The 12,679-nt window shown below is 30.3% G+C and overlaps 1 protein-coding gene across 1 annotated transcript in view; it reads left to right on the top strand.

Annotated features, from left to right (window-relative positions):
* The window catches only part of LOC142318827 (uncharacterized), a 105,576-nt gene extending 99,118 nt beyond the window's left edge, over positions 1–6,458 (top strand). Inside the window, exons 17-18 of the mRNA XM_075355349.1 lie at positions 1,905–2,131; positions 5,832–6,458. Of these exons, the coding sequence (XP_075211464.1) occupies positions 1,905–2,131; positions 5,832–5,856 (252 nt within the window). The 3' untranslated portion in view covers positions 5,857–6,458. The remainder of the gene's footprint in view (positions 1–1,904; positions 2,132–5,831) is intronic.
* The last annotated feature ends 6,221 nt before the right edge of the window (positions 6,459–12,679 follow it).

Raw genomic sequence — 12,679 nt, 5'->3', positions numbered from 1 at the left:
CACCTTCCCTTGTGAATTACATTGCAGATTTTTTCTTAATTTCTTTAATCTCAAGAGAGGATTTACTGGAATAGTTGTCCTGAAGATTCACTCTTTGATTACAGAAAATTATTCACAATTTCTTGTTTTCTTTTTTAACTTCATTGCCACACACCTTGCTTATTTTGTATAAATTTCAATCATGCAAACTTTTTTCATTTAAAAATTTATCACACTTTTGTTGACCAAGCAATTTGAATTTAAAATAGTTTTTCAAAAATCTACCATCAGAAGGGCTACATTTCTTCTGTCATTTGATTCTTCACTATTTATTTTTAGATACAGAACAAGGTAGATATTGAGATCTGTCAAAACAACTGACCAGTTGTGTTGAGGGAAAAAACAAATAAGGTGAAGTGGCAGTTCTCTGTAATGTTTTTCTTCAGTGATACCAGGGAAATTGCAGAATATATTTTGTCATAAAATAATGAACAGTCTGTGGTTTTGCAGCATTTTAACACTCTTAATGTGATATTTCATTAAAACCAGTTAACCAGTTATAGAAAAGAAATAAGAAAAATCTGATAACTACATTGTGCATTGAAATAATTTTTTTCATGATGTTTTTCACAAAAACTTCTTTGATATTAATAAATACAAGGAAATAAGAATTTCTGTAGTATTACATTCAAATAAATCTTAAAAAGATAATTTAAGATTTCCTTAAAATTCCTCATTTTCACTTTACTTTTTTTTTTAGTTGAAATTTAAAAATATTGATCTCACTATATACTTGAACATTCATTGATACCAATCGCATAGTTATAACCAAAGTATGGCTGATAATTTTTCAAGTCAAGAAGACACATACACTATGATGAAACAATATAAATTTGAACTTCTGGGTGACAATGAATCTGTAGAATGCAGAATAGATTTTTTTGAAAAGTGGTCTCTACTTTGAGATCCCTTTGAAATATAGATCATGTCGTAAATTGTTTTAAGCTTTTGATATCAATAAGTAATAATTTTCTTGCTGACTAATTTAACTATTTTTCCCCCTAGTTATTTGATTTTTATTCCTTATGACATTTGTTATTGGCTTATAATAAAACATTGAATGATATTAAAACAAAATATTGAGAACATTGAAGATAATAATTCTAGAAAAAAGATGAAATAATATAATACTAGCCAAAGACTACAACTAATTCTAGACTAGATCCTTGAGTTTAATCTTTGAGTCATTTGGATGATTTGAGAGACCATGGGGTGGGTCATCATATGCACACAGAGAACAGTGAAATAAATGAGATCTCTTAGAAGAAATATTAAAAATAGCAGCATTATATCTTAGATTAACAAAAATTAGTTAAAATTAACTACTACAGCTTTTATATCAGTCAATCCAGTTAAAAGTAGAAATAAAAATTAATGGAAAATTTTCTATTAAATTTTATGAATTCTTGGTGCACTTTCTGTAGAAGATGCACAACTTTTAAGGGGATGAAGAAAAACCATCTTTAACAGGGGCATTCATGAATCTGCACTATTTTTTTCATTAGTGGTCAAAGAACCTCATGTAGCATTGGGGATTTTAGAGGAGAATAAATACCATATATTACATCTACATCATATTTTTGCACATGTGACAAAGTTCAGATTCTGAGATTTTTCAAACATTTCAATTTGACTGAAGTTCTTGGCTTGTGTGTAACTGCTGGTTTAATCACTACTGGGTTTCATAAATAGTTTTTAGGTTGATAACTGTAAGACAGTAGATGTATAACCACTTAAACGAATGTTTGGTTTGTTTTACTATTTTTTTTTTTTCAGTATTTATTATGACATGATTGATAGTAACACTATAGAAATTAGAGGGAAAGAAAAAGCTAGAGTGTAATAAATATCTTATGTTTCTATAGCAGGATTCAGACTTTAATGCAACAGAAGAATCAATGTACTTATCCGGAACAATGTATGAACTCTATTCATCATTAGAAAAAAAACAAATGGAACTGGAAATGATGCAGCAGAGAGTCCAGCATTTAGAGGGCTTGCAAGATGCATACAACCAGCAACGTACACGACATGAGGCACGTATCAGCAAGCTAGAGATGGCGCTTTCTGACAAATGCCTCGATGTATCTGGGTATCTATCTTTGAAAAATAATTGACCGTCAAAAGTATTGTTCATTTTTTTCAATAACTGACAGTCACTAATTTGTTTGAATTCTGTACTCTGTAAAAAAATAATAAGGCTCTTTCTGGCAAAGTAGATATTTGCAGAGTATTCAAAAAATTCATTGGTATCTTTCTTATTAGAACAATGCATCCTTTTAATGATTCCAGGTCAATAACCCAGAAAAAGACAGATCTGGGCATTTTTCTTTTATTTTTGATCAACAGACATTTTAGTTATAACAATATACTCTAATAATGGGACATTATGTTTATCTTAAAAACTATTATTTTGATATTAAAGTAATTATAATATAATTTAGTAGTAGGTGAAATAGTAGCAGTGAACTAAATCTGTGGGGATTTATGGTTATCTGTCCAAAGGCTGGTTTAACCTAATGCTGTAATCACCAGCTCTAAATCCATACCCAGTACTAAAGAGGTTTTCCCTGCCAAGAATTGTGGGATGTTGTCAGTTCCTTTACTCTTTCCCACCCCCCCAAAAGTGTACATTGAAAGAATGCAGTATACAGAGAATCAAATGATTGATATTTTTTCTGTACTTTACATTTAAAATATCAAATAGTCATTTTCATACATTATGCGTGATATCTGAGAGCAATATGTTAAACAATGCCATCATTTAAAAAAATTTGTGAATTTTCAACATTCATTACAATGAATTAATATGTTTAATTTCAGTATAAAGATATTACTCAATTAAAATTACTCTTATTTCTTCTATTATGTGTCAGTATCTTAGCCTCAACATTCCTCTTACATTTGTATATTCTCAGTTATCTGTTTTGTTATACAGAAAATAATCTAGTAATTGTTAAAATTTTACCGTTTTTACATTTTTCATTTTTTTCACTTGAAATCTTAACAGCAATAGTCTATTTAAAAACTAGGTTAATTCATTTACTGGATTTTTACTTTGGATTCCTGAATTTCTCATTTTTGTAAACCTACATGGGATGGATTTTGGTTTTATTGTTAGATTCTCTTCTTTAGATTACAGAAAAATCCAGTAAATTTTTAACTTTGCAAGCCCTCTGCTGAATTTTATTTAAAAAAGTTTTTTGTATTCTTTAATATCATTGTTGTTACGGCTTATTTTGTTTGAAAAAGTTTTGGATTACATGACCTATGTGAAGCAGTTGAAATAAAAATAAGTAAATAACTGCATCACTATTAAAATAGTAATCCTACAGTAGGGAAAAAAGTTATACATTTTGAAAAAATGTTAGGTTGGTTTTTAAGTACATTTTTTTATTATTATTACTATGATTATTATATTAACAAAGCTAGATTTCTTTATTACTGCCTGGATTTTTCACTAAATATATTTCTAACAATATTTTCATGATGTATGACCATTGATAAGATCTGAAATTTTCAACCTCCTGAATTACCAATCTGTTCATTACTTCTTTAACACCTCATCTAGAAATACATTTTATTAAGTATAATGAAAAATACAATTGAAAATAAATACTATTGTGAACAAAATTCAGTCATGAATGTCACAGTAAAAGGAAGCTTCTGTAGATAAAAACGTATCAGCAGACAAGCTAAACACATGAAAATATATTTCTCACCATCCACCATAATACAGGTTTGTTAAATTTAATTTCCAAAAGGTATAAAGTAGTAAGCAAAAACTAGTCACATTGACTTATAAGTGCATAATCGCTAAACAAAATTATATTTTTTTAAATAATTATTAACTTATATGTTTCAATTCACTTAATTGACATGAAAATGGGTTTCATTATAACAATTATTAAAATAAATCAGAAAAATTTATCCTGCAAGCTAGGAAAATGAAAGTTATAAACATGTTATTTACTATCAAAAGGAACATTACTATTTTTCATGGGTTTGCATACTGAATAGTTACTGAAATAATTACAGTTAAAGTAGAAATAGTAATGCAATCTTTTGTTACATTCTTGTTGTAGATTAATGGTATTAATGAAGGAATTACTGTATATAAAGAAATGTGCTGCTAATCTTATACATTTTATAAACCTTAAAACATTTTTATTGAATGTATAAGTTGTATTTTCATGTTTCCTTTGTGACAGTCTATAATATCTATTTATTAGATGTTGTGAGTAAATTTGTGAAAGTATGAGTGAATAACAATTTTCAGCAGTGTACAACATATTATCCATGAACTCAAAATATTTTTTCCAAAGCAAAACTTTCATTTTTTAGTTATAAATTTTACTTATTTATGCTTTTAGTTTTATTAATTTTTTTAATGAGCAGAAACACTCATGGTTAGAAAATTTGTAAAAAATGCAGGAAAATTTGTAAAAAGACAGTAATTTTGTTTCCTTACTTTATATGATAACTATGATAGAATTAAATTACCAAGTCACTCAAAATGAAATAAATCAATAAGTTTAATTTGTATCAAAAGAAACAAAAAAAATTGAAGTGATAACCAAAGTTTTATTATAGAAAACACCAGGTAGTATTAGTTATTCTGTTTTCCAATCAATATAGAATATTTAAATCCAGTAAATTGTATAACTGCTACTATATTTTTATTTTTATCTGAATGTTTTGTATCAAGTTTATGATAATAGCATTAATGACAGTGTAAGTTATAATATAATAAATATTAGATGAAAAAGTTTATAAAAATATTTTAATGTTATTATTAAAGGAGACATTCAAAATTTATATTTTGGTTATTAAAAAAAGTATATATATATATTAAGGTAATTTGTAGAAAAATTTGCCATAAATTAAGAAAAGACACATTTGCATAATTGTGGATATCAATTATGATGCAGATTGGCAATGCCTGTAGATTTAAAATAAGTAGTTGTTTTTGTTATACTGACAGGTTGACCTGTAAATTTTTCTGCTGGCAGTAAGAGAACTGTTAAAAAGAAAAAAAATAAGAATTCAAGGAAAAACATGATGCTACCAAGAGTTCATTTGTCATGTATTGAAGTCATTTCTGCAGCCATATACTGAATTATGTATGTGTAATGAATTTATCATATGGTATTAAAATATCATTTCATGACTTTTATTCTCAATTAAATTTAAATTCTGTTTATTTATATTTTTAAACTAAGAGTGAATATCCAAAAACATAATGTATAAAATCTAAAACCTTTGATTTGATGCCAGAAATCATCATAAGAAACACAAATTAGAAAAAGTAAAAATAAATAAATTTTAATAATAAAAAACAAGTACTTACTTTTAAATTGCTAGTTTTTATAATTTAATTTTTGTTAAATTCTATCAGCATGCACTTATAAAACCAGTGGATTTGGATTTATTAAGGTTTTATATTGTCATTTCATTTTATTTAGCATCACTGGTTGGATATTTTATATTAAACAGTGTACCTGCTAAGAAAAATGGTTGCATTAGAAGCAGAATGAATAACAAGTGTGTAAAAATTTCTCATTTCTGATCTTATCTTAATTTGGCCTCTCTCTCTCTCTCTCTCTGTGTGTGTGTGTATGTGTGTATATATATATATATATATGTGTGTGTGTGTGTGTGTGTGCATGAGCGCATGCGTCTGTGTGTGGAAATTAGACAGAAACAAAAGATTATTTTCTTCAAGAATTTGAAATTCCTGGCATTTTCAAATTAACCATTCTTTTATATGAAATTTAATTTTTCTTTTGCAGATTAATACCAATCTTGGCTCAGTAGAACAAACTGAAGATCAGAACCAGTACAGGAAATCACGTAATTACTACAGCCAGATGGTTTCATAGATAATCTTAATTTCTCTTACATGAATATATAGATATTTTGTATACATACAAACCATACAAAAATATTCATTTGGAGGACTACTTGTTACACATTATTTATCTACCGGGTGATCTGAAAATGTTATAAAAATTGTAAAAGAGGTTAACTCAAAAATTTTTTTTAAAGAAAGTGGAAATCTGCTGTTAGTTTTGTACTCATTTTTTATATTTTTAACCTGTTTACAAATATACATTTATTTATTTTATTATAATTTTTTTTTACTTCTAACTTGTAACAATGAAATAGTTTTATTTCAGATTGTATTTGTAGATTGTACTGTTTATATATTAATAGACTGTGTAGACTAAAAATGAGTAGGGCAATATTAAACTCTATTGAAACATATATATAACTACCACATAAGAAAAAACTACTCAGACTTTGAAATTATACCCATATTTTTTTGTGGTGAGTTAAGATATTATTCCAATACTGTATTAATGTATTCTATAGATAAAAAGGAAGGGTCCTGATATAATAAATAAATAAATAAACCTGCTTTTGCTAGAGTTTTTGTACTGGTTTTATTTTTTGAGTAAAGTCATTTTATTATTTGAATACTACTCTCATTTTCCTTCAGTTACAACTAATTATATCCTACAATCCTCAGTTTTATATTTTGTACATTCCATCTTTATCTTCCACTAACATTTTCCCTTCATTACATCCTTTCATTACCAAATTAATTAAACATAATATTTGGCCTACCAACTAATTTGTCTTTGTATTGTTAATGATGTTATATATTATGAGCAGTAATTTGGCTTCTGCTGTTGCTGTGTTAGAATAAAAAAAGATTATCTCTTGTTGATATAAAATACAATATGTGAAATTGGGATAAGTTGTATCAGATTTTTTTGTATTTTGATTTCTAAATTTTTCTCAGAAAAAATGTAGAAAAATCTGAACCAGAAAAAGTAATTATCATTTTTTAATTATATTTATAATCATAATAATTACACTGCTTAAATAGATATTTAAGAAGATATCTTATGAAACGACAGATATTAAAGCTAATAAAACTTAGTCTTTTGATTTATAATTTTAAAAATAATTTACCTAGTTTTAAGAATTATACAGCTGAGAATTGATATATGAGCAACAATTTGATGGATATGTTTGAAAATGAAATACTTTTTTTAGTCCAGTACTTACATCTGCCCATTTGAGAATTTTTTGATTTTACCTTTCTGATGAGGGATCCTACACTCATCCTACAAATTCGTAATTAAAACATGGATGTATAGAGAAATTAATTTGCAAAATGTTTTCTGCAAGAATTTGCAAGATTGGTTCATCAAAAACCATCAAGAAATTGAGATGGAACAATACTAATTGATACATTAATGATGAGTCAAACTGTTGCGTCTTACCAATTTGGCTGGTATCAATATAATAGCAGTGTGCCACAAAATCTTTAAATACAAGCTGTGGTGTAATCTGATCATGAGCTTCATCCGCAAGGTGTTGAGTTGAAACGTATTGTGTAACATCAGAGTGGAGTAGAAAACTGATATCTCTTACACTAACAATCATTCTTCCCATACTACGGAAAAAATAATAGTAGGTTACCTGTCACTAAAATATCTTGCTTGAAAACTACAGTATGTGCTAAAGAGGGTTACTGATACTAACTGTAAAGAAGAAAAATGTGGTGGATTGCATTCAGCACACTCACAAGATTACCCAACTTTCAAAGAAAAGACAATTCTCAAAATTTTTACAGTGCAAAAGGTATCTTCTGGCCACATGAAGAGAATAAAAAAAAACACTAAATTCCCAGACATCTCATTTGCTGCTGCTACATCAAGCATGCCCCTGCAAATGCAGGTCAACAGTGCGGATCAGGGCAGTGAATTAATATAGCTTGTTCAGATGCTATCTGTTATTCCAAAAACCAATTGAGTCAGCACACTAAAAAAAAAATATCTGAAAGAAGGATCTACAAAAAATTGTCATCTGGTACTGTATCTCCGACATCCTTGGTTTAAAAAAATCCCCACCATCTTGGAGGATATGAAGGTCAATGAAGTGCTCATTAATACCACAAAGGAAAACCGGATAATAGTTGTAATTTGCGCACAGTTTTTCTAATTGAAAAGTAGTTACTGTGGCTGAGAATTGTTCAGTGGAATGTTTGCGGTTTCTGTTCCCCTTTTGAGGAACATAAATCTGACATCTGCGAAAGATGTCAGATAGGGCAGAGGATGTGAGGGTGTAGCTTTTTTCATAAAGGAAATCATAATAGCCGCCCATATTCTGCTAGCAGTGAAACATCCCTGCAGTAACAGTGAAAATAACTATCTGCAACTTGTATCTTCCTCCAAAGTGAGAATGATACATCCTGTCTGTTTTCCCAAGTTCCCATATCCTGCCTAATAATTGGCGATTTCAATGCCCATCACCATTCTTTTGGCTCACCATCATGTTCATCCAGAGGCAATATAGTTGATTAACTGAGGCAGAACTTAGATCTTTGCATACTGAATGATTGCACGATCCTGTATCTTCATGCATCGATCTATACCTTTAATGTTGTAGTAGTGATTTTCCTCAGAGTAAGCCACGCAGCACACCAAATTCTTGATAGTGCCAATACATTATCTGGGAAGCTAAGGTTCATTGGTGGGATGAGGACTGCAGGTTGTTCTGCGCCTTACGCAACGGCGAGGGCTGTTTGCCATCAAGTTTTTCGGTGTGCTAAATGGAATTATTGGATGAATTACATCAAATCAATTTCTCAGACAATACAATCATCTGTTACATGGAGAAAGTTTTGGTAGGTGGATCTGTACAATCGCTGCAGCTGTCACTTTTCAAAGTGGTGAAAACCTTGTTACGATGCCAATTGATATAGTGACCACATTTGGAAGGTTGTTCAAAGCAGTTTCATGTACATCGTCATTATCCTGAGTTTGTGAATATAAGTTGCAGATTATTTTTTTCTTATAATGAAATAAGGTATGCGCTAAATAATTCTCGAGACACTTACCCTGGGAATGGTATCAGGCTCAGTATGTTATCAAATTTACCAGATAATGCACTGCATCTTTTGTATATCTACAACAAAATTTTCTCTGACCAGGTGTGCAATACTGAAACCTGGTAAAAATAAATCATGCTCAACAAGTTACTGTCCTATTTCCTTGACCAATACCCATGCAAGGTGAATGAACGAATAGTAAACCATCATCTAGTGTAGTACCTTGAGAGAAACTCCCGATTGCCCCAGAACAATGCACTTTCCATCAGGGCAGATCGTTTATTGATTAATAGTTGCCCTAGAAGCTGCAATTAAAAAGCCTGCAATCCTACTTTGTGAATGTCTGGTTGCTGTATTTTTTCGATTTACAAAAGGCAAATGACATGACATGAAGGAGAGTAATCCTATTACAAGGTAATCTGCTCATATTATCAGGGGTTTTCTCAGTAGATGGTCCTTCAAGTTAGAGTTTGAACAATGGTATCTGAATGTTTCACAGTGGAGAACTGAGTGGCTCAGGTACTTGTCGTAAGTGTTACTTTATTTGCTGTAGACATAAATAATAATGTAATAGTTATTTGTGATGAACTTTTTATTTACATAGCTTGTAAAACATTAGCTACGGGTGAAAGGCTGTTTCAGAACACAATAACCTGCTTAGAATTGTGATGTAAATCTACTGGATTCACATTTCTTCAGAAAAAACTAAGTGCATTTGCTTTTCCCGGTTGAGGGGACACATTAACCCTCAACTGTATTTACATGGTGAACCAGTTGAGGCATGCATGCGGATTAGATTTCTAGGAATGGCCAATGGCTAACATGGGTAACATTTGAAGAAGCTGAAGGTAAAATGTCAAAAAATGCTGGACGTGCTGAGGAGCTAATACTGAGCTCTAGTCTGTTCCCAATTAGATTATGGCTGAGTGGCTTATTCACTGGCGTGGACCAACGCAATAAAAATGCTGGATGCAGTCTCATCATTTAATCATTCATTCATCTGTCTTGCTGCAGGTGCTTTTCACATTAAAGCACAACCAACTCATCCAGTATGCTAATTGATACCAGGAGCAGCTGAGATCTACTGCTCTGCTAGGCATCAGGCTTAACGCCTTTTATCAGCTCTAAATGTAAAATTACCATCAGTTCTTATGGCTCCATGTTATTACCCTCCTTGGTAGCCTTCTTTACAATAATCAGCTTCTGGTGGATCCCCAGCCATACAGGTATTTCAGGCAATGAGCATGCAGATAGTGCAGCAAAAGAGTTTTGTTTTCAGCCTTCTTTGTTTTGAATGTTCTTTGTCTGTTCAACCTGAAACAATATTGTCTGTTTCCTGAAGAGGGTAGTTCATGATGGATGCTAAAGTGAGTAGTATGTTACCATGAACAATAAACTTCACCCAATTAAGGACAGTATTTCCTTAATGGCAAGTGGAGCTCCTCATGCAGAAATAACAGTTGAGAGGAGGTTATTATCTGCCGTACAAATGGGACACACTAGGATAACTCATGGATATCTGATGACTTGGCAAATGCACTGCTTGTGCTTGCTGTGACTGCCAACTAACATTGCACAACATCCTTGTGGAACTGCACACAAATGTTATGTAGCACTGCATCACAAATTTAAACTAGGGACTAACATACAAACTATTCTGGGGGATAATGAAACATAAGTTATCTGATGTTTTGCGATTCCTTGGGGCTGTCCATTTCTATTCAAATATTTGAATTACTGTGTATCAGCTATTTATATTAATTGATGTAAAAGCAGATGGTAATTTCATTAATCAGATATATAGCATGATACATCTTTGTGTTTTTATTTTAATTTTAGTATACGTTACAGATTTTCATTTTAAGATTTTTAACATTTAGTTAAAACATATACATTTTGTTTGCATGATGATAATGCCAAAGTGTTCGGCCAGAAAAAGCCAAAAAATGCATTGGACAGAAACAAATTGAAACAGCAGTAACGCCAGGGGTCTGCTAACAGGCAGAACACCATATTATGATACAAACTTGACTGCTCTGATTAAAAAGTTATATCTGGACAAAAGTAAGTTTTCACAATACAAAAAATGATTTTAAGCATTTCTTCACTACTGAAAGTCACTATCTCATTAAAACAAACTACATGTGCAGTTATTAACAAAATGAAAATCTTAGATATGCATAAACATAGGGAGTGCTGTTCCAGTGTCACCAAATTTTGCGAAACAGTGCTCTCAGTGGCTGACACTAAAGGAGCTCAGCATACAGCAAATGGTAGCTCAAAGGTAAAACTTTATTGTAGTCAGTTTTAAAAGTTCTTATATTTTTTGTCTACTTTTATAAATTAAAATTCTGTTGACAATGTCTAAAATGGATGACATGGATAATCTGTAATCATTAAATTAATGAAAAATTATTATGTATGATTAAGAACTAACAATATTTTGAAATACTGTTTGTTTTAAAAAACTTATGATTTTGATTGTATGCAAAGTTAAAAACTAAGTAATTATTTGGTAGCCCTCAATGTCAACTGAAAATAAATGCTCTTTTAGGGTATAAAATTATAATGTTATGTTTCAGGAATTAAAAATAGGTTAAGGGCAGACGCCCTTGACCTTTTAACTATTTTTTTTTTTTTTTAACTATGGTGAAATATTAAGTTGAATATTAAAATTACGTAATTGTCATATGTGTATCTTTTTCCAGTTAAGTACCAATAGTGTAAATATTTTACTGAAAACTGTTTACAGGGATAGAATTGTGTTTTAAGTTTATTTAAAGAAATAACATGATAAATATAATTTTGTTTCCTAACATGTGATACATGATTTTAATCTGCTTTTTGATGCTGAAAATGGATATGAACTCAGAATCTTTCTATCACCCACCATTTTTGAAAACTTTTATGGCATCATATCTAATACTGAAGAGTAAGCCTTCATGGACAAGATTAATCATGTCTGTGCAGATCAAAACATGTAGCTGAATACACAGATGTGTTTTTTGTATTAAGCACTGGATTTAGGAGTGAATTAATTTTGTTAAGTTTTATTGCTGTCAGTTTATTAACTGTGCAGTATCATAATGCCTTGAAATTGTGTAAATGATGTGGATGCCTTTTGTTATGTATGTGGTGAGTTTACTGTAAAATCAAGTAGAAAAAACATTACATCTTTAATTAAAAAAGCATATTTTGGTGATCAGGATAAGATGTGAACTTCTCATGTAGCATGCACAAATTGTTCTATATATTTAAGAAGATGGCTGAAAGGTACATGGAAGGCTTTGGCATTTGGTGTACCTTTGGCTTGGTGTGAACCAAAGGATCATGTAACCAATTGTTTTTTTTGTTTAACAAGTGTGTCTGGAATTTCTAAAAAATCTAAACATTCTGTAAAATATGCTTCATTACAATCTACAATCAGTCGTGTACCTCACAGTGAAATTACTACAGTTCCTGAGCCACCTGTCAATGTATATTTTGAAAGCAGTGATGAAGAATCAGGCAGTACTTAAGAAAACAACAATGATTTAAAAAAAAAATTATATTCCAATAAGCCACATCCTGTTCACAAGGTAAATTAAATGACTTGGTTAAGGATTTAAATCTATCAAAAAATAAAGCTTAACTGTTAAGATAAATAAAATAATTTGGTTTATTGCATAAATATTGATGAGCTTATGTTGTACTTAGTACAAGTTCATAAACCTGAGGACTGGCACCTTTTCATAG

The sequence above is a fragment of the Lycorma delicatula genome, chromosome 2 (assembly GCF_047948215.1).
Source record: "Lycorma delicatula isolate Av1 chromosome 2, ASM4794821v1, whole genome shotgun sequence".
In the NCBI taxonomy this organism is placed as follows: domain Eukaryota; kingdom Metazoa; phylum Arthropoda; class Insecta; order Hemiptera; family Fulgoridae; genus Lycorma; species Lycorma delicatula.
Note: the sequence above shows the minus strand (reverse complement) of the source record. Positions and strands in the feature narration are given on the sequence as shown.